Source organism: Calidris pugnax, unplaced genomic scaffold (genome assembly GCF_001431845.1).
Source record: "Calidris pugnax isolate Ruff unplaced genomic scaffold, ASM143184v1 scaffold13, whole genome shotgun sequence".
Classification (NCBI taxonomy): domain Eukaryota; kingdom Metazoa; phylum Chordata; class Aves; order Charadriiformes; family Scolopacidae; genus Calidris; species Calidris pugnax.
Window position 1 is genome coordinate 5,494,360 of NW_015090810.1, and position 21,909 is coordinate 5,516,268.

The 21,909-nt window shown below is 41.8% G+C and overlaps 2 protein-coding genes across 2 annotated transcripts; one reads left to right on the forward strand and one right to left on the reverse strand.

Annotated features, from left to right (window-relative positions):
- Window positions 1-7,318: 7,318 nt before the first annotated feature.
- MRPL36 (mitochondrial ribosomal protein L36) lies at window positions 7,319-8,352 on the reverse strand. The gene has a single exon (XM_014938732.1). The coding sequence runs from the start codon at window positions 8,200-8,202 to the stop codon at window positions 7,876-7,878; it is 327 nt and encodes a 108-aa protein (XP_014794218.1). The 5' UTR covers window positions 8,203-8,352; the 3' UTR covers window positions 7,319-7,875.
- A 98-nt stretch (window positions 8,353-8,450) lies between these two features.
- Window positions 8,451-14,572, forward strand: NDUFS6 (NADH:ubiquinone oxidoreductase subunit S6). Its single transcript, XM_014938731.1, has 4 exons — window positions 8,451-8,631; window positions 9,403-9,456; window positions 13,176-13,298; window positions 14,426-14,572. Exons 1-4 carry the CDS (start codon window positions 8,491-8,493, stop codon window positions 14,489-14,491), a joined length of 384 nt encoding a protein of 127 aa, XP_014794217.1. The 5' UTR covers window positions 8,451-8,490; the 3' UTR covers window positions 14,492-14,572.
- The last annotated feature ends 7,337 nt before the right edge of the window (window positions 14,573-21,909 follow it).

Sequence of the window (21,909 nt, forward strand, 5' to 3'; positions counted from 1 at the left end):
AAACCCAAACACAACCCAAAACATAAGCTGTTGTTCAGTCTTTTGGCAGCCTTATGCAATCAAACCACTTGATGACAAACAACAATTAGTGCGTATCTAGGCATAAATACATCGCAGCAGCTGGTTCAGATAACTTATGACCAGGAGACTTTAAAGAGCTGACTCAGGATATTTTTGGCCTATTGATTTGATTTATTTATTTTTAAATACTGAAATACCGACAGTTGAAACAGAAGCTTGTAAGCTAAATTCCACATTGTAAAGGGGTTTTGATATGGAACAAAATTAGTAACATGAAAATAAACAGAAAACAGGATTAAACGAAATACGACGTAGCATGTGCACATCCTGTCAAACAAAAGTATCTTTATTTGTCTTTTTCTAAAAGAGGAAAATACAGTCGGTCTAATCTACCAGGACTTCAGGAAAACACGTGACAGTTGATTTATGCAGTTAATTGAAACACAGAAAAGGAGGATTACCTGAGAAATTTTAAGGTTGGTGAGGAAGTGAGTAAAAGTAAGGTGTTAGGTGTGCCAAACCCCAAACATTTATTGAGAAGAGAAGCCGGTTGCGTGTCCCTTCTGACACTGCACAAAACATGGCATGTTCAATCAAATGTGCAGGCCTGGTAGCAACAGGGAACCAATATGGGGGGAAATTAGAATATTGTATAGGAAGAATAAAGTCACCCATGAACTGAAGGAAAGTAGGCTGCTGGCTACTTCTAGGACAAAAACCTGTGCATACTGGTTACTTCTAGGACAAAAACCTGTGCATACTGGTATCTCAAGTAAAGATGGTGAGGCACCAGTGTAAGCTGGCCCATAACTTGTTCAAAGGCAATCCTAAAAAACCTAGGGTGAAGTGTGTTTCCAAGAAACACAGAGACAGAGATTCATCTATCATATTGGCAAACCCAGACATATTTGGGAGGACAGAATTATATAAAATATTTCAGGAAAGATTAACTCAAAAGGTGTTGTCAATAATGTCTAAGAATGTGTGAGCGGAAATACTTGTAGGCAGAGGCAATATCTTTTATTAGACAATTGAAGCAGTTGGAAAAAGAGCTGGTAAGCTTTGGGCATATGTGAGAATGACTTGTATACCCAAAAGCTTTCCTATTTTTTTCTAACTGTATCAGTGATCTAATAAAATATATTACCTCTCCTTACAAACCTTATCTCACAAATTCAAAAGTTACACAAAAGGCCTATTAGGATGATGAGAGGAGCAGAAAGTCTGCTTCACGAGGAAAGACGAAAATGTCTTGTTTAGCTTAGGAAAACAAAGACTGAGAAAGGACAAGATAACTGCCTAGAAATAAATATCAAACAGGTAAATTCCCCAGGAACAGAAGTGCTACTTAACACAAAAGATAATGTTGGCATAAGTATAAACATGTCCTGAATAAATGTAAAGCTGGAGTTAAAAGAAGATTAGGAAGATGAGGGAAGTTCTAGACTATCTTTCAAAGGGTGCGAGCAAAAGACATTTAGTTTTCAATGCAGAACTTAATGAATTTATCTAAATAATTATATTAAGTGGTCGCCAGAATAGCAGGGAATTAGAGTTTATGTATACATATTGCATTTATGACTTCTTCCAGTGATCACCATTCTCCTGACAATCTGGCCTGTAGCTGATTGTGACCATAATACTCATCGGCAGCATCTTTTTAAGTACCTGGAGACACTAAAACTACGTAACGCTTAAGGAGACTCCAAATGCTGAAAGTTTCAAAGGCCTTAACACCAGCGACCTGTACCTTGGCCCCTAACACCACAGCTCTCTGACCTGCTGCTCATGCCATACACCTTGTCTCATTCCCACTCAGCACCCGTCTACGCCGCCTCTCCCTGTGAGCCTTAATGGGGGATGCTTTTAGTTTTGCTCTTTGCTTTTTCAAGCAGCATCAAGGGATGCACCCAAAACTGGCCAGGAAGGATCTTCCATCACAACCCCCTTGTCTTTCCTTGCTTTTTTTCCCCTCTGACCCCTCTTTGAACATCACACATTATAAATCTTAAGTTCTGTAAAAAAATAGTGTTTCCTTACAATGTGTCCAGGATGACAAGATGGGTGATTCGCAGCCTTCCATGTCTGTGCTTCCACTGGATGACGCTGAGTATGTTCAGTGCGTGCAGAGGCCACAGTATGAAGTAATGTGAGACATCAAGACCAGCTGGAGCAGTACCAGAGACTTCGGATGGGCTGGAGGAACCAGCTACACTGTATATGAGAATAAGCCAGATGAGTCTAGACACTGAAGTGTTTCTGGGTTTTGCCTGAGGAAAGATGGTACCCTGGAAGTTGTCCATCAAGCATGCAGGCCAGATGTGAACAACATGTAGGAGCAAACCCAGAGGGACTCAAACTGACTCATGAGATGTCTTATGTTTCAAAATTCTAGAAAGAATACTAATATATGTGTATGAGCAGATGTCAAAACATAATCACAAAAGGGAACTGTCATGACATTTGAATGTCTTTCACTGTGGTTTCAGGGGTATCAGGACAAGGGACAGTCACCCTGTGTTTTTATTAGAGATTTGGGAATGATATAAATCAAACACTGATAAATTCAGGGTAATAAAAATCAGCAAATTACAATGAAGTCATAAGGAAAATTTTATGCTGCTCAACAAACTGAACCTACTCAATCCAACTTTCACAGAATCATAGAATCATAAAATGGCTTAGATTGGAAGTGACCTCAAAGATCACCGAGTTCCAGCCCCCCTGCCATGGGCAGGGACAGAGCCTGAGGCTACCATTTCATATTCACTGTATTGTCACTCACTTAAATAATCAAATAAGTTCCCTTTTTGTGACTATGCAATTGGTGATCAGGACAACCAGACAACTTTCTTAAAACCAACTTGTTATTTAATAACAGGATGAGCATGCAAAGCAAAATCAAAGTACCTGGCACAAAGTCTATGTGCAACCATTCTTATCTAAAGCCTGAGCTTCCTATGAAAGTGACCTATTTTAGATATCTCAGTCACAGCTTTTTTAAAGAGCAGCCTCCTCCAAGTTATTTGCTTGGTAGCGATGAGTCCCTTTCTAAATCATATGGACCCTGAGACTGCTTGTTCCCAGGCTTTTCCTCATTTAGGCACTGTCCATTACCAATCTTCAGTCACGTACAGGAGAAGCCTTATGTTATTCCCTGCCTATTCCTTTGCTTACTTTCGATGACTAAATGCAATCAATATATTTTTAGATCAAACCACTTCACAAAATTCATTCTTTTTTTTTTTTTTCCTTTTTGCACAACATGGCACATAAAATCAGGTGGCTTCTTGACAAATACTGCTCTCTTTCAACACTGTATTCGCATTTACAGATAACAGATTTCAAAGTCTAATGCACAAGCTTTCTAGGTGAAATAGTGAATTTTCCATTTCTGGAGGCAGGTGGATAATTCCAGCAAGTGACAGCTTCATCTTGGGTGCCAATATTCTCCCTGTACCCACTTTCATCATTTTTAGATCAGGTTCAATGTCTTCACTGTGATGAAGCTCTTATAAAGACTGCTGCCTCCACTACGAGTGGGATACGGAGCAATAACGAAACTGCTGCAGTTTATCTCCCAGAGGTATAGAAGTAAAACACCACCACTTACCTAAATAAACTGGGCTGTAAAGTGTGACAGTTCAATAACAGCTTCGTGGGCAGTGCAGCTACTCCTGCAGGAAGACAAATTCCATCCTGCAAAGCAGAGGAGACAGGACAGGTGAGGGGACGACCCCCCATAGCTGTGGTGGGTTAAACTGTCCCAGCCAGTTGGAAAGAACCTGGGCCCTTATAGGCTCTACCATGTTCACACAATTTAAGCTACCAGTACAGATTTCAAGCTCCAAGTCAATAATCTGCTGAGCTGCAATGGAATGAATGCAAGTATTTAGATGTATAACCAGCCTTATTAAACTGAATGGGACTACTGTATCCTTAATTTGCATCTTACAAGTCATTTGATATAAGCAGTCCATATCAAGGTGTGCCCACCCGGCCTGATTCAGAACTTTGCAATATGGTGATGCTGCAGATACATGCAAACTAGTTTTGGTAATGAAACCTCTCTAATATCAGCTGCGTGGAGCTCACTGAAACCACAAAAAGACCTTGGCATTACAGAGAACATACTCTGAACAATAATGCAACAGCATGTTGTGTTCATATGTGCTGTTAAATAAATAAGAGAAAGAAGCCGCCTTCTTGTTTTCTTTTTCCTTGTTTAAGAGTATTTATGTTTTCGTTTTATTCTTCTTTTAAAATAATACTTCCAACTTTTAATTTTCCTTTGCCTAGTCATAGACTCATGGATATTACAGAATAGAAGAGTCATCTACTTCACCTCTACAAACACAGGAAAGTTTCTAATTGTTAATACTTTGCGAATGCATTAGCAATTGCTCTTAAGGTTTGCTCTTTCTTGTGCTTTTTTTTTTTTTTTTGCTTATGTACATGGTATGATAAAGTAATTGGCAAAGCAACATAGTGCCTACAGAACCAAAAACCAAAAAATAGCTATTATTTTAACTGAGTCTGGAAAACTGACTTTGGTGGTGCCAGAACCTGGACCAGCCACCTGTCAGTCAGCTAACCTCAGGGTGTACCCCCTTGATCTCAGCAGACACAGCTCCCCCAAAGACTTCTCCCTCACCTGTCAGTACTGAAGAGCCATTGCCCTGAATTCAGGAGCCAACACTGTAACTCCCATACACACACAGCCACAGACAAATCTGACACTCATTAATACACCTGAGCTCAAAATTTGTCCTCCACTTCACCTAATACATCTCTACCTGTTGCGTATCAGGAATCTGACAGTTTTACTCCCTACAACAGTTCCGAAGAGTTAAGCGAGTTCAGTCACTCACAACTGCAAATGATTTTCATAATTGTACGATGGAGACAGTCACAGGAGACACCTGTTGACACGCTCCTACTCCACTGCAGGGATTTAAAGAAGAAAGAATTTCTGGGAGGGGTAACTTAGGCACAAAAGCAGCAGGAAACCAGAAGCTGAAAATGTAACTGGAGCTTGAGTCTTATTTCAGTTCTTAGTGTAAGGATTCCTCTTCCTATGTTGTTGGAGCCTATTTCCCCCCCTAAACCATTTTATTCTAGCTGGGCTCTCCTTACCAATCCCTTCCCTTTCATCTTCTGCCCACACATTTGTGGAGAGGAGAGAAATAAAAAAGAAAACACATACCGCTATGGAACTAATATAGACTGGTATTTGGTAATCCAGGAATAATTTTTGGCCTGGGTAGCTTGAGCAGCACTTGTGTACCCCCTCCTTTGAAAACAGCTGTTTAAGTAGCACAACATTCAGAAAGTCTGTGATGCAGGATGTGACCCCCCAGCTACCAACTGCTAGACTACGGCTGGCTTTATTTCAGTTCCTCATACTGTAGTTTTTGTAAACAAACCTAAATAAACATGTTTCACCACCAGCTCTAGTCACCTTTCTCATGTCATCCAAATTACAGAAAGCTATAGAATCTGATTCTTTTTTAGAACACCTCTGTAATGGTTTGTGGACATGAACTACAAAAAAGGTACTTAGAAGTGTGAGGTTCAGTGCTCCTGCCTAACAGATGGAGAAATTGAGACAAAGGCACAATTACTTTTTCAAGATTATACAGCTAAGTCAGTGGCAGAGTACAATTACAATTCAGAGCCTCCTAGTTTCTAATCCTATAATCCTCTTTCCAAAATCTATTAGCACGACCAAATATGCTGTACCAGTGATGGCCGTGAATGCTCCATTCTTTGGAACGCTCCACCCCAGGTATCACAAACTGACTGTTCAGATGACGACACATGAATAATTTACAACCATGTTAAACATCTGAATTTAAATTACTTCACATCTCAAGTTTGTGACTAGGAGCACTAAATTCAATGGCTTTAATTGTTGAACAATTGTTCCTAATTATAAGTTGTTGAAATAGGGTGCTGACTCAGCACTGTATAAAAACTGCAGTCTCAGGCCGAGGGGGAGTAGAAAACAGAGTAATTTGTGCCAGCCCCTGCTGTACAGAAATTCTGTCCCTAAATTTCTCTCTCTGGCGCTGAGTGTAGACTGTATTTAACAGACACTACCCTGGCATGACTAAATCTACTGCATTCAAAAAATCTGGCCAGAGATCCACTGCTGCTCCTAGCCCTGGCAACTCGTACTTGCAGGTCTCTCTCTTCACCATCTGACGCTGCTCTTGGCAAGCGATTCCTGGTTTGAACACCTCCCCAGCGACCACCAGCAGGATTTGTATCATACCAAGGAGCTGCTGTTTTTTTCTGACAGAACCAAGGGGCTGAATGAACTGTTTGAATTACCTTTCCTAAAAAAAAAAATCCCTGCAGACTCTTCTTCAGATGGCCAACTCATTCAATCCACAGCTCAGTCCTTGCAGAGTCCTCATCATCCTCCAGGAAAGTAGGTGGGCCTGGAAATCACTGGGTTTTCTGGACACAGATACACTGTTTCCCTTAAAGGTGTACTAATAGCTACACTCACCAGGAATCACAGGATACAGGCCTTTCCTTCTGCCGGCACAAAACACACAGCACACACCTACACATGCGTACCATTAACTCTAATCTGAGAATCAAAAGCTTTCAAAATCTATAGTTGCTTAGACTCCCAAACTAGCAAAGCGTGTTAAAGGGGTAAAACTTTTCCAAGAACTTTCTCTGCTTACATGTCATTTACATGCACAAGCTAATGCCTCTGAGGCATTGCTGTTTCCAGTCATTCTCCCCACACCTCTATGAGAGAGATGTTTCAAGGGACACAGGCGAAGTTGTATTAAAAAAAACCACAATAATTCTAAAGTATTATTGATTTGTGTGAGTGAGCCTTAAGCTTGGCAGAAACTTAAGGCAAATTAGCTGGAATCTGAAATTAGTGTTTTCATCTTTGCTGCATACACTACACAAAATAGTTTACAAACTCCACCCAAAATGCAACAATTCCCAGTTAACTGCAGAATAACAGGTACACCAGAAATATCAGAGGGGATTTCTCCAAAGGAAGAGGCGGCTAAGAACACTTCCAACTACACTGTGAATGGTCAATATAACATTATACTATCACTGAACTTAAACACTAAAACTTAAGAAACTGTTGATTACTTTACACTAATTAAAATACCACCATCTCCCCTCAAAACCCACAGAGATAAGCAGCAAGGGTTATTTACATTGGGATTACTGAAGCTACATGGGATTATGTCTGCTGCAACTCAGCAGTTAAAGAAATTTTACTTCATCTATGAGCCAAGCCCGAAGACAGAGCACCGTCTTTCAATGTAGCATTTAATATTATTTGCCACTTAGAAGTCCACCCGAGTTTGCAACTATTTGTTCTGTTATCACAGCTTCCAACATCTATGTTTTTTTTTTAAAAAAAGTGTTTTGTAATAATTCACAATCAGCAGCGTTTATTTTCATTTTCTTTAATTAAACACAAATGGATCTCAGAGTCCAACGATCCAGCTATGCCCTTCCCAACTTCACAGCAAGGTGATTTTAAGTAAGGCTTCATGGCTAAGATGACAAGAGGCCTCGAAAGTTGTGGCTTCCTTCCCACTTCAGTTCCAAGCATTCATTGTCTGAAGTTACAGCGAGGGCCGTCAAAAATTCAACTCTCTCCACCTCAGCGTTCAGAGGAAACTTTGTCACCGGTTTGTGTCCCCAGCAGTCAGCTCTCGGCGGTCACAGAGCAGCCAAAGAAGGAAGGAGCAGTCCCAGAAAGCCGGACGCCGAGGCCCGACCGGCGAGCACCGCCTTCGCCCTCTCCCCGCCGGCGGCGGGGGGCCCACGGCAGCTCTCCCAGCCGGGAGCGCCTCCGGGTTACAGCTTCCTCTGCTTGTGCCGGGGGTTGGTCTTGCAGCAGACGTAGAGCCGGCCCCGCCGCCGGACAATGTAGCAGTCCTTGCAGCGCCTCCTCAGCACCGTTTTCGTCTTCAGCCCCGCGGCAAACGGCGGCAGCCCGGCCAGCGGCGGGAGGGCCAGCAGGCCGCATGGGGCGGCCGCCCCGCACCGCGGCGGCGGCAGCAGGGTCCGGCTCACCGCGGCGGGCAGTGCCGCCGCCCGCCACCACGGGGCCAGGGAAGAGAAGGGCAAGCGGCCTAGCGGGCGCAGTGGCCCGGCGGCGGCCCTAGCCAGGAGGGAGAGCATGCTCTGGGGCCTGCGGGGACAGCGCACCACTGAGGACACCCGCTCCGCTCCTTTCCCGCCGCCGCCTCCGCACCACCCGCCGCTCCCAGCCCTAAGGAAAGGCTCCAGGAACCAACCGGCTCCGCCGCCGCTCCCCTCTCAGGACCCAGGCCCCGGGTCCCGTCTCGCCGCCTCAGCCGCGCGCATGCGCGCACCCGGCGGAAGCGCACGCGGGAGGCCGCGAGGGGCGGGGCCAGGGCTGCGCCTGCGCGCGCCCCCCCGCGGCGGGGGTCAGGTGGCCGGCGCAAGATGGCGGCGCCCGGTGCGACCTTCCGCCGGCTGCTGCCGCTGAGCCGCTGGCTGCCCTCCCGCCCGCTGCCGGCCACCGCTGCCCGGGCCTACGGCGTGCGGGCCTCTGGTACCGGCGAGCTGGTGACACACACAGGGCAGGTGAGCGGGCGGGGCTGCGGCGGGAGGAGGAGGAGGAGGAGGATGGCGGTGGCGGCCCGGGGTCGGTGCTGCCGCTCCGGTGACCGCGGAGGGCGGCCGTGTCCGGGCCGCGTCTGCGGGAAAGCGTCTGCCGGGACTGCGAGCGGCAGCCTGGTGCGGTGCCCGCTGCGGGGATGAGCGCTCCCGGGTGACGCGTAGGGAAAAGGTAGGCGCGGTGTCATGAAAAAGACTGTTAATTAGGGCCGGGGTCGTTAGCCGTTACCGGTTGGAGCCCCTTTGTCAGCGCCTTGTGACCCACGGTCTGTGTGTTCCCCACGGTCAGACCGGGCCCTCTAGGCGGGGAGCTGGTGCGGAGGTGGGAGAGGTGCGGGGCTGGTGGGAAGGCTCTCCCTGCAGGCACTTCGCTCGGACGTAAATAAATACAAAACCTGAATTTCCTGGTTTGGTTCACCTTCCAGATGGCAGTGTGGGATCAAGGAACAGCATTACAAGTAATAAATCTTATGTTCATCTTTCTGGTCAGAGCCAAGACTGCAGTTTACTGGCTTTAAACCCCCACTCTGCCCCTTTTCTGCTTTCCAACCTAAAATTTATTTTCCTCTTTAAGAGAAATGGAAACTTCATTTTCCATGCCGTACACGCTGGTAGGAGGATGGTAACACTTGAAACTGCAGAAACAACTTATTTAGTTTTGACAGTGCTGGAAGCCCACGTGTTCTTTGCTTATGGTTGTTACTTTTTCAGTAAGATCAAGTTTATTTTATACTTTAGGTATATGAAGAAAAGGATTATCGAAGAGTTAGATTTGTTGGACGACAAAAGGAGGTAATTCATTCTACTTTTGCTCGTGGGAGAGGGGGTGGCTTGTGGCTCTGTTATACCTGTTACTGATTGTTATTATGAAAAAAACCAAACAAGCAAAAAGACAAAACAAACCAACCAAACTCCAAAACCAAACAATTTTGGATTTCAGTATGTTTTTTCACTATGATGAAAATTCTTCAAGACAGCTTATAGTGGTTTCTGTGTACCTCCCCCCTTTTGGCAAATTTGGAAAATTCAAGACTTGCCTATACCTATTAAGTGCTTACATTTAGGCCGTAGAAGTTGCAGGCATTTGAGCATCTTAAACTTGGACCAGTTTTTGTTTTAAGTATGTGCTTTAAGAACAATTTAAGCATGTTTCTAGTGTCATTTATGTTCAGAAAAAATCACATAATTAAATGCTCTGCTGAATTGTGCACCTATATACCTGTTTAAATGTGTGTTTTGAAGCTTAATTTGCTTCTGCATAGTTGAAATCTTGATCTTTACTCAAACTGAGTTTTTAATGAGACCATTTCTAGAGCCTGGGAAGCATTTGCTGAAAAGTGATATAACAAATAAAACTAAAATTTTGAGTATTCTGAAATAACAAAGCCTCAAAGGCAAAGTCTAATAACACCAGCATCAGCCAGAATGTGAAGTTATCTTGTGGGTCTCTTGCTGCTGCTTATCAATAGAGCGAGTGTGTGAAATTGCAAGTCCCTTAGCACCGAGTTCTCTCTGATGATGGAGCAGAAGCTCCCTGAGGGCCTTTGGGAGAGAAGCAGAGATTGTTTCAGCTAAATTGTTTTCCTCAATGCCCAAGCATCTGATTAGTGCCTTACTGTTAAATATGTATGTATAGTAGAGGCATTAAATATAAGGCGTGGTACATTTTTAATGTAATTGCATATAATTATTCCTTTCCTACATTAACCTGAACTAATTATGCTGATTTCTGCGGTTTTGTATTGAGTTTACCTCATTGTATCATGGATACAATTTAACTCGTGCTGTGTGGCAAAAATAGGGATTCTACTTGGGAAATAGCTAAATGAGAATGTCACTTAAAATGCTGAAGTAGTTTACTTCCGGGAGAATAGTAGCAAAGTACGTCTCTCCCAAATGCAATGCCTGTTTCTGTGCTACTTCTGTAACTGTAGGAAATGCTCCTGGAGCCTAATTCTCTGTAGGGCGCAGGTCCCTCTGATGTGCTCTTGCCAGCAGCTGATTTTGGACTGGTTTTCTGTGTGGTGAGGAACACCCAGGGGTTTCAGTTTGGCCCAGTTCCTTCTTCTCCAGCAAAAGCAAAGCCAAGCTTGAAGTCTGCCGAGCAAGGTTTAATGCTAGGTTTTAATTGTGAAGTTGAAAAAAAAATTTATATGTCAAATACTGGAACAATCCTCATCTGTGCTTACTAGTGGGATCTCTCTGTAGGGGCTTTGCTGTTACCCTAGGAGATCCCCCAGTGCGTTTCAGCTGCTGGTATTAGGGTTTCACAGCTATGTCTGTAGTCCAAATATTGCCTTATTCTGAAGCTAAAGCTAGCCTGCAACGTTGGTGACTGTACTTTCTCAGCTGGTTCTTGTCTTCACCTTTGGTGTGCTCTTGGTGGTCGAGCCTGGCTTGTGATCAGCCCAGTCCAGCCTCAGCAGCTTTCTTGTCTGGGGACACAGCCTTGGGACACAGGTGCTCTTGGTGAGGACATCTAGGCCTATATTTGGTGCTGCATGTGGCTTCTCCACACAATGGCTGGGCAGAGTACCTGGGCATAGTCCCCTGGCCCAGAGTACTTGGGCATAGTCCCCTTGGTTCTGCCAGCCTAATTGTTAATAAAATCCTTGTGTTTTGGCTAAAATCATTGATCTCTGCGCTGGATGTGCAGAACTGGCTGATTGGTGCTCTCTGGCAAGGGCCTAAAGCAAGTAGCTGTGAGAAGACTGAGGATGGCAGCTGTTAAACTGCATCTGCTGCAGTCAGACTAGGGTCATCCTGCCCTTGTACAATCCCTAAGGTACCACAGGACCTTTTTCAACACCACCAGTCCCACTTTGGCTCTACCCTTTCTGTTGGGCTGGTGCAGCAGCTGAAGCTGTGAGGGGAAACTGATCTCAGAGCTGGTCTGGTTTAAATGTAATCTCCCGCCTTCCTTCTGGGTCTTTGGACCTGGGTCTATTCCAGATTTGGTTTTCTCTCGGCCTCGCAGACTATGTACTGGCACAGGCGAGTAGGTGGAGAGAAATGGCAATGGAATTGTCAAAATGGCGCTATGGCCAGGAAAAAAAAATTGCTCATTGAATTACGCATTGGGCGAGGAGCATTTGGGTGTGCGTATTTGTTGTGGTTCAACCCCAGCCAACAAGCAGTTCCACGCAGCGCTCACTGCACCCATGGCAGGATGGGGGAGAGAAGCAGAAGGGATACATGTGAGAAAACTTGTGAGTTGAGATAAAGACAGTTTAGTAAGTAAAGCAAAAGCCACCTATGCAAGCAAAGCAAAACAAGGAATTCATTCGCTGCTTCCCATCTCAGGCAGGGCTCCATCACGCATAACAGTTACTTGGAAAGACAAACACCATAACTCTGAACGTCCTCTGCTTCTTTCTTCTTCCCCCAGCTTTATATACTGAATGTAATGCCATATGGTATGGAATATCCTTTTGGTCAGCTGTCCCAGCTGAGTCTCCTCCTAACTTTTTGTGCACCCCCAGCCTACTTGCTTGTGTGGTGGTGTGAGGAGCAGAAAATGCCTTAACTGCTTGGCAACAACCAAAAAGACATGTGTTTTGCCAACACTGCTTTCATCCCAAATCCAAAACATAGCACTATACCAGCTGCTAGTAAGAAAGTCAGCTCTATCCTAGCTGAAACTATTGTTCATTCTTGTCTGTATAACATCACCTCTGAAAAAGGTGTCCCTTCCTGGAGTATGTTTAAGCTGAGAGGTAGGGGTGGTTGTCTGCTCAGTACTGACTGGAAGCAGGTTGGAAGCAGCTGGCATGGATGAGGGAGGAAAGTGCTGAGGCTGGGTGCTGCGGGTGCTGCTGAGGTGCAAGTTGCTGTGTCACAAGCTTGTCCAGAAGTGGGTATGTTTGCCAGGCCAAGTAGACGCGCTCCAGGAAGAAGCCCTACTTGTCAGTGATAGACATATTCAGGAAGTGTATAGAAGATGGATTTACAGAGTAGCATAGTGATGTTTAGAGGTTTTTCTTTTTTCTAATGCCTCTCTAACTGTTGTTATGCACCATGTTTGTGTTATCCTGAGGTTTTTGTGCAGTGATAGAATAAAGTGCATGGTAAGAGGCTCTAAATTACCAGCAGTTGTTTTATCTCGCTTCTGACCTTACTTGTCCCACTATTATTTCTGAGTTTATCAGCAGTTAGTCTTTTGCAATTTTTATCATGTAGTCGCTAATGCACGATACAGAGGCAGTGTCAGTTAAATATCTTCCGTTCTTGGCTGCTTGTTCCTGCTGACTGCTCTGCTGAATCTGCTTAGGTCATGTTGTAAACCTGAGCACTGATTTGGCCTGTGCGTCAGGGGAAGGGGATTACTTTTGCAGAGTTTAACATCCTTAGTTCACTGATCACACCCGAAGAGTTGGTGGAGGAGATGGGGAGAAATCCATGCAGGAGCTTCTCAAGATGGCTGTGGTGCAACTGCTTGGGGAGGTGGTGAATTTCAATTGCTTTCTGTCTGAGTGGGGAAGGTATCTGAAAGTTTAATTTTTCTCTTGCAGGTGAACAAGAATTTTGCGATTGATTTGATAGCAGAGCAGCCTGTGAGTGAAGTTGAAAAGAGAGTGATATCATGCGATGGTGGTGGTGGAGCTTTGGGACATCCTAAAGTATACATAAACTTGGTAACGTCTTCATTGTGCATATAGCATGTTTTGTCTGTAAATTTCTGTTTATAAGATTAGCTACTCTTGGGCATGTTTAACAATTAAGAGGAGTAAGCACTGGAGATGCTCATTTTATTTGGTGCCTAATATAAACATAAGACTTCTACTCAGAAGAGTTAGAGGGCTTTCATTTGAAGTTACAGAAGTTTCTTTTTGAAATTTTGATTTGATAGGACAGTAATTTTTTTAAACAAAGATATTATGTGAAGTAATGTTTACTTGAGAGAAAACAATAACATGCTTGCTATGTTTTGAGACACTAATTATTTAAATGCCCCCATGTAGATTGAGGATACATTTGCAATATTCTTAGGAATATGCAGTTTATTTTGAATCTTGTTAAGTTCAAGGAAAAAAGACAGGCGGGAGGGAGGAAACCAAAACAAACCAAATCCCTCTTTCAGTCTTTGGGAATCTTTGATAGTTCTGAAGATTAAACGTTTCAATTGTGGTCAGAGAATAAGTGAAGAATAGATGTCTTATTATCCTCCTATTGACATTAGTGATAGTTTCCAGTGTATTCTTATTCTAGAGGGTAAAAATATTGAGGCTACTGTCATATGACTTCGGTGGAATCAGCGACAACTGGTTGCTTAGGTGCTGTTCTCAGGCAGACCCTGACTGCAGATGTCTTAACATTTTTGCTTGCTCACCTAAACTTTGACATTTGCTCAATACCTGAAAGAATGGTGGGGGAAAGGCCAAATCCTATTCTGTATTAAAATAATTATGAAATCTTTTTGTAACATTGGAACACACATGACCGAACTGACTTAAGTTGTCCAGTTCAGCAAGAAGATCCTTTGTTGCTTAAGAGGTATCACTTGGCTTGACTTTAAAATTATATTGTTGAGATTGGGCCTGGTACTTAAAAAGCTGGCAGAAGAGAAGATGTGTATGATACAGAAATCAAGCATGAACCTCATACCATTGCTATTACTTCCAGTGTTTCAAATAAGATTAAATTCTGTACTTCAGCTATATTGATCCATTTTAAGATGGTGCATATTAATAAGATAAAAATTTAATATCTGTAAGTTTTATAAAGAGAAACTAGCATATCTTGTATTTTTATATTTTTGCAGGACAAAGATACAAAGACCGGAACTTGTGGCTACTGTGGACTTCAGTTTAAACAGAAACATCACTGAAAGATTATCCTTGTGTGGCTGCAGATTTCTGTTCAGATGTTAACGTTTAACAAAAAATAAACACTGTATTTAGAAACCCAAGCTTAGTGTTTGTGTTTATCTTAGCTATGGAAAGTCCAGCCTGTACCTTTTTAAAATCTAGCCTTTTAAGTATTTGAGAGCTGAATGGTATTACAGTACCTGCTTTGTACTTAACTTGGTTTTCATGGAACAAATGTCCTGCTTGGTTTGGCAGACTTGTTGCAGGCTTTTAAGTGGCCCTTGGCTGCAGCATAGAGTTGGTTTGTAGTGGGTAGATTTGTATTCTTTTCAGCACTGAATTGGATATAAATGTTTACTGGGGGATTAATTATCCTAGGTGTTTGTCTTTTGGCATTGTTTGGCATTCTTAATTTGTTCATGGCTTAGTATCTATAGCTAGATTCACAAATAGAAGCACAAAGATATTATGATATTCAGCATGACACCATTTACACCTGGAAGCATGATTGTCATCCCTGAATTAAGTAGCTACAGTTGCTACTTGTTTAAAAGAAACAGCCAATTAGAAACAGCCTTAGAATGATAATTAGTGTGAGCTAGAGAGCTGTCTAAGCTGGCACACATGAAAGGTGAGTACATCAGCATTTGTCCTCCATTTGAGAGGATCAGAATGTAAATGTCTGATTCTGCTTGGGATTCACACTCTCGAAAGCTCTTTACGAATTGGGTCTTGTCTGACTCAAAAGTAGGGATTGCTCCATTACAGGTAGCAGCTTTTACTTTAATACAGATAATCTGACAATGAGAGCATCCACCAATGTGTAACACTATGTAGGCTGTGTGAGGCTGGTTGCAGGACTTCGTCTACCTTCCTGCTTAATTTCACTTATGTAGCATTACATCATATAAGGATGACTGAAACAGAGCATGTGTGTGGAGAAAGAGGATCCAAGCTTTGGTCTTTGCTCCAGAGAGCATTTTAATCTGTCAGCAAGTAGCTTTTTTTTATAGGTGCTGGTGATGGAACACGGTCCCAGGTAGTAACCGCATCTTGGCCGATGTTTTAACAGGGCATGATTCCAAACCTGCCATTTATATTGTTAAATTGCTGTTTACATTTAGTTAAAATGATGTGGTAGTATCACGTTGAACTAAGTTATGTAGGCCTACAGCTGCTTAACCTGCCTGGGTCAATTTATAGATGACATTGAACTAACACAGTCAGGCTTAAAGCAAGGTCTGAGCTAATTTATCTACAGGCGTTGTGTGATTAGAGGCTGTATTGCAATTACTCGTATGTATACCCACATTCATTTCACCTGTAAGAGCTTAACCTCCCTTTGTCTCTTCCCCTTCTTCTTCCTTCGCTCTCTATATTCTCCTTTCCATTGCCGCTGGTTTCAGTGATCTTCTGACTGGCCTTCAATTCATTCTGTGTAATGACCTAGGTTTAGGAAGTAATACTAGAGTTATGCACTGTAAATTCAGTGTAGGTTACTGAACACTGACTATAAACCCAGGGTCTGACTGAGGCTAGATGGCTGTTATGATGGTTGTAGTTTTGTAGTGTTAGTGCAGTGGCCAAGCTCAAGAAGACTTGGTGTATGTTGCATTTTGAGTAGCACCTGAGTGCGTACAAAGATGGCAAAGGATCCTTTCATATAACCCAGTAACTCACATTCAGGCTATCTGACCTTATGCAAATGATCTGTCAACTGAGCATAAATGGGACATTATAAATGATCTTCTGGTAATTCCATCTTGTGATCTAAATATAAAATAATTACTTGAACTTGCAGTGTCTGTCTTTAAGCACAAATCTGGTTGCTTTTTAGTCTGGCTTTCTACCAGTTTGTAGAGCGTCTTGGCTGGCACAGACCTCTCATGGTGCAATCATCTCTGTAAAGAGACCTGAAACAAGTAATTATATGTTGTCCTCTTCCTTGGGCCTTTGATTTTCTTATGAATAATATATCTGTTTGGATCACTGCTGCTCATAATAAATTAACAATGTTTAAATTGGCACGGCATCTGCTGAGGACCCAGACAAATCCCATCCCACTGGTTTCAACTATGGAATGCTGTTCTTGGATATTCTCCCTAAAGTACTTTGATATGTGAAGCTGTTGACACCAGTGAAAAAAAGGAGGTCTCTACTTGGCTCTGGTGTTCTTCAGAGGAAAACTTCAGACATTGCTTGTTACCGTTTTCTATGTGCTAAGTTTGTATATCTAGCTGGGAATGGCTGCTTATGTGAAGCCTTGCACTTTGAGTCACACCATCCGCATACGCCTGGAAGGCCAGCCTTGATCTTCAGGAAAAAGAAGTGAGGAAAAGCAGGAGCTTTTACTGTGGTGGTCACAAGCAGATAAGTGTGAAAATGGGCCTATGAGGATAGACTAAAGCACATCGCTATCAAAGCGCAGATAGACTAAAACATATCAGTACCAAATCAGCGTTGCAGTTGTCAGGCAACAAATTCAGATTAGAAAACAATATGGAATAAAATTTTCAGACTTAAATTCTATCAGTCACTGTTTTGTTCTTTGTAGATAGTTCATCCCAGGCTGGAACTATAGTCTCTTATTCTGATTACCAGGGTACAAACCATGGTTTATACACTGTCACTATGGAAATATGAAGTATTCTGCACTGATGTGTAGCTTGTCTTAACAACTGTATCTTGCCTTTACCTGCTAAAACCAGGTAGACTCTCTTTTCTTTACTACCACATATATTAAGCTTTTCTTGGTGAAAATCACTATGTATTTAAACTTCCAAAACAAATAAGGACTGTCCATCCTTCTCCCTATATTACTTGGTAGCTTCCTGTCCTCTAATTGAAAGTAACTAAAATGAATTTACAAAGCAAGTTCTGTTAGTTCACAAGAGCACAAAGCACTACTATGACTGTGGCATAATATGCAAGTGCACCTTTTTAAAACTTACTTCAGTTGTATGGCATCTGATTGTGCTCTAGAAGTTGCTCTTGTGACAGGCTTGTCCAAATCAGCAAATAATATCCCTATACTTCTTACTCTCTGACATGCTAGCAACACTTGCACTTTTTATTTAATGCTGTTGCAAGTTTCAGATAAAATGTGGCATGCTGTAACAGGAGTAGAAATGTTTAGTTCTGTAATATCCACATTGTTGGTGTTCTTTGGTGTGTTCCCTGCTGTCTGTCTACATTGGTTTGAGAGACACTTAAATATTTCTGTGGTGATCTCAGAGCATGCAGTCTAAATGTAAAGACAGGGATTCTTGAGGAGCACATCTGGCAATTCAGTCTTGCCAGTAGAATAGATTGATTGGGGGGAAAAAAGGACCCTGCATTCTGCTAGTCATAAAGTTCATGGCATCGATTATAATGCATCTCCCTCTCCAGAGGTCCACCAGGACTTGTGTAACTAGAGAAGAATAGCAGTTTCAGTTTTCATAATCAGAAGCACTATAGTAAGAAAAGTAGAATTACAAACGGGGTATGTATCATTGCTGTAAATGTCACTCTGATCATCCTTTCACAGGCTTTTGTCAAGCATTGTCCAGTGTTAGCAGCATGTGCAACAAGACATGCCTTGAAGACTTGCATGTCCAGCTAGTGACAGCTTTCACTCCAGGCTTTCCAGCTTCCAAGCCGTTTCTACTGAGTGACTGCAGTGGGGGGTTGCCCAAGCAACAGGATTATCAATTTTTCCATGTGCAAAGCAGCTCATGGAGCTCAGGTGTTTGAGATATGGTGAATTTAACTGACAGTTGCAGGAAATAATTTTTCTGCACCTGAAAGTTATGCAGTCATTATTGATTATTCCAAGTTTGCATTGCCATCCATCACCATCCAAAATCCTCTGTATTCAAGTGTCAGAAGTCGGGCTTACAAAGCAAAAATTGCCACGTGAAAGAACAGATTATGGAAGTGCAACAGAGGAACCAGTGCAATATGAAGATGATGCAATGAAGCACTGAGAATATTGCCCTAAAGCCCCTCTCTATTTTATTTTTTTTTTTCGGAAAAAAAGGGGCTGTTACTTTCCCTTAGTGTGATACAAATGCTCTGCGAATATACGTAACTGCACTTATTCATACAGCTTCTGCTGATACAATGTCCTGCTTTAGAAAGTCCTCTCCATCAGCCTGCTGTACACACATTTTTTATTGATGTCCTGGCAACTGTGTGCCAGGACAAATGCTATCAACAGCACTTTTATAGTGGAGATATCACACGCTCACTCGCTCACTTTAATTAAAAGACTTTTCTGGGCATATACGTTCTACTAAACATTGACCTGTTGTAGGAAAGAGTTAGTTTCAAGAAAATTTCAAGTATACTGGATCTTTGTTTCCAGGAAGGAATTTTTGATTAAGGGAAGGAGAAAAGATCACAAGTTGCATCTTCTCCCTCCTCTCTAAATAGTCTGCAAGTGGTAGTAGGTCTATGATTTACTACCTAATTAGATTTATGGAAGTACTTTGGACTGTGCAGTGCTCTCTGGAAGTTTTTCCTCCTTACAAAATAAAATGCAGTTCTTGCACATCAGCTGTTGTGTTTTGGATGTTTGTTTGAAATGTGTTTTAGATACTAAAACCAAATTGGGGTAACACTGACTGTAGCAGAAAACCTGAAATGGTGAAATGAAACAAGATTATTAGCCCTAAGCATCTGTTTGTTATCTGTAGTGAACAAGGTAATGTTCTATTGGAGAATTCTGATGTGATCAATGTGTACTGCAGATTTCTTGTTAACAGTCCAAAATCTTAACCTTACCTATTAAATTGTGTCCTGAACTCCAACTTGAAACATTAAGGACAGGGACTTTCTTTTTGATAAACAACTGTGAGGTGTTGTTTGGTTGGAATGTTTTTTTTGAGTGCTTCATGTGGGTAGTGAGATTGCATAAAAAATAACTTCTTTAGCAGCGTATGAGTAAATATGGAAAGCGTATTGGGATAGATATCTTGGTTAATATAAAGTTGCTTTCCATTTTAAATTTTAAGATAATGCTATTATCCCTTTTGTGTAATGAAGGCACGGAGGCCACTTGAATTAAAATCTTATCCCCATGTTCAGCTAGTGGAGCTATAAAAAATATGTATATTTTAAAAGTCTGAAGGAAAATAAAGAAAGCAAAAGGGAAACAAGATCGATAGTGAGCATAACTAAGGCTGATAAGAAGTACTGAATTACTTTACAATCAGAAAAACTTTTAACAGATGTGTTGGTCTAATGTGAGAGGCATGTGGTGAAATTGTTAAGTGATGTAAAAAGATAGGAAAATTAAAAGATTTATCTGTTATATTATATAATTGTATAATAGGAAGTCAATAAAATAATTTCCAGTAATAGGTACTAAAGGGGTTGCTGTTTAGTAGCCGCTAAATTTAGACATTTTTAAATTGGTGTGCCCAGATAATTAGTTGCAACAGGGCTGTCCAATGAGCTTCCTGGATCATTAATGTTGATTTTTTATAAGCTTTGAAATACTGGAGAAAGAGGACAAAAATGGCTAATGTGCCAACATTCAAAGAGGGTAAAAGGCATGACCTGGATAATTACATGTCTGTCAGCTTGACATCACTTCTGGGCAAAATAATAAGGGGCCTAATTAATAATGAATTAAAGAAGTGTTGTATAATTAGTGCCAATCAACATGAGTTATAGGAAAACCAGACCATGTCAAGCTAGCTTGATGTATTTTTGATGAAATTAGAAGTAGTGGTTGGTAAAGCTAAAAGTGTTAATGTAATATCTTCTGATTTCTGTGAAGATTAGACTTGGTAGTAGTCCATATTTTGATTCAGAAATGAAAGTCTTGTGTAATCAACCAGCAACACTTCACATGTTTTACATGCATTAAAGGGTAGCTAATTCTTAGGTGTGAAAATGTCAGCATAAAATGAGACTCACCACTGAAAAGATGCGTTCCTCTTGGACTCTTGATGGCATCCTTTCTCAACCCTATGGCACTTAGCTTCTTATCAGTGTTCTGAAAACTCATATTACAGCTGCTGATGGTTTGCTGAGCACTGAAAAGTTGAAGCATTAAATAAAGGAAGAGGATTCAGCAGTGATACCATTTGCTGCCACTTACCCACCCAAGGCTGGCACAAAGCTGAATGTGTTTCAAATGAACTGGACAGGAAAATAAAATGTTGTCCATATTTATTGAAAAAATGTATTTCTATGAAGTGATAACTGTAACAGCCTGAGCTGTGATTTATCCTGCGTGAATACAGCTTTAATGACTTCAGGTAACAGGAAACATTCACTGTTACATTTGACCAGGGGAAGTTGTTGATCATCAGATCACTATGAGTTTCCAGTTTGATTCCGCATCTTAAATAACTTTTATGAGCTTTGGAGGTATAAATAGAGATGTATTGAGAAAGCATATCTTTCTGAATTTGGCATGAGTGCATTTGTTACTTGAATACTCTGTCCACTTTGAGGTCTACGGTTCACTAATTAATATGGATAAATTAGAGAAAGTTCAGAGAAAGCCATGGCACTAATTACAAGAGTAGAAAATGTGTTGTGTAGTGAAAAGTCTAACAAGCTTCATCTTTACGCTTCCTTATAAATGAGGTTAAGGGACCACTTGATTAGGGTCTACCAGTACAAACACAGGGAACAAAACCTTGACAATGGCTTCTTTAGTCTGGCCAAAAAAAGATAAGATCTGGTGGCTGGAAGCTACAGACAAGCAGATTCAGACCTGGGGAAAGGAGGCTTCACAGTGAGTGTGATTTACCTAGGACTGCAGCAGATTCTGCAGCATTGCTGAGTCTATTTTTAAGGTTGGTATTTTCTAAAATGTGTTAATTGAAACAAGACTGAAATCTGGAAACCATTATGTACTGTTATACAGGCAATTAGATCATTGCAGTGGTCTATTCTCAATCTGCAGAAATTAAATACGCATCAGGCCAGAGGCACTGCTTCCATTGAACAGTGGTGCTGTTAAAATAAGGCACAGAAAGGACTTGAACTTTGTTTTCCCACAGAAATACTCTAGTAGTCTGAGGGATGGGGACTTGACCTCCCTGTTGCGAAAGAATCTCTGGCTTTGTAGCAATGTGGAAAAAGACCAAACCTCAAATCCTGATGTTTTTCATGATGAGGAATGGTCATCATCTGATCGGTGCCTAAAAAAGCCAGACAAACTAAAATAAAAAATTCAGAGCTTTAGGACATGTAGAGTTAGAGGACTTCATATCTGTTCTCACTTTCTCACTTAACGAAACATATGCGAAATCTGCATTAATTTTTAGGATGATAATTAAAAAGGATTTTTCCCATTCAAAATTATGTCCCAGCTACCAAAGATTATTGTAAATTTTCTTTTTTTAATCACTATTGCTTTTGTAATGCTTTTGACACTATACCCCATTCTGGAATGAAGAGACTTGTACTTTTCTAAGCTTTGTTACCCTCTTAA

What these genes read in the sequence shown, in the direction of transcription:
- MRPL36 (XM_014938732.1), bottom strand. Translation starts at nt 8,202, where the DNA reads ATGCTCTCCCTCCTGGCTAGGGCCGCCGCCGGGCCACTGCGCCCGCTA.
- NDUFS6 (XM_014938731.1), top strand. Translation starts at nt 8,491, where the DNA reads ATGGCGGCGCCCGGTGCGACCTTCCGCCGGCTGCTGCCGCTGAGCCGC. An exon ending in TGGTGACACACACAGGGCAG is followed by an intron (nt 8,632 to 9,402) that starts GTGAGCGGGCGG and finishes TTTATACTTTAG; the next exon opens with GTATATGAAGAAAAGGATTA. An exon ending in TTGTTGGACGACAAAAGGAG is followed by an intron (nt 9,457 to 13,175) that starts GTAATTCATTCT and finishes TTTCTCTTGCAG; the next exon opens with GTGAACAAGAATTTTGCGAT.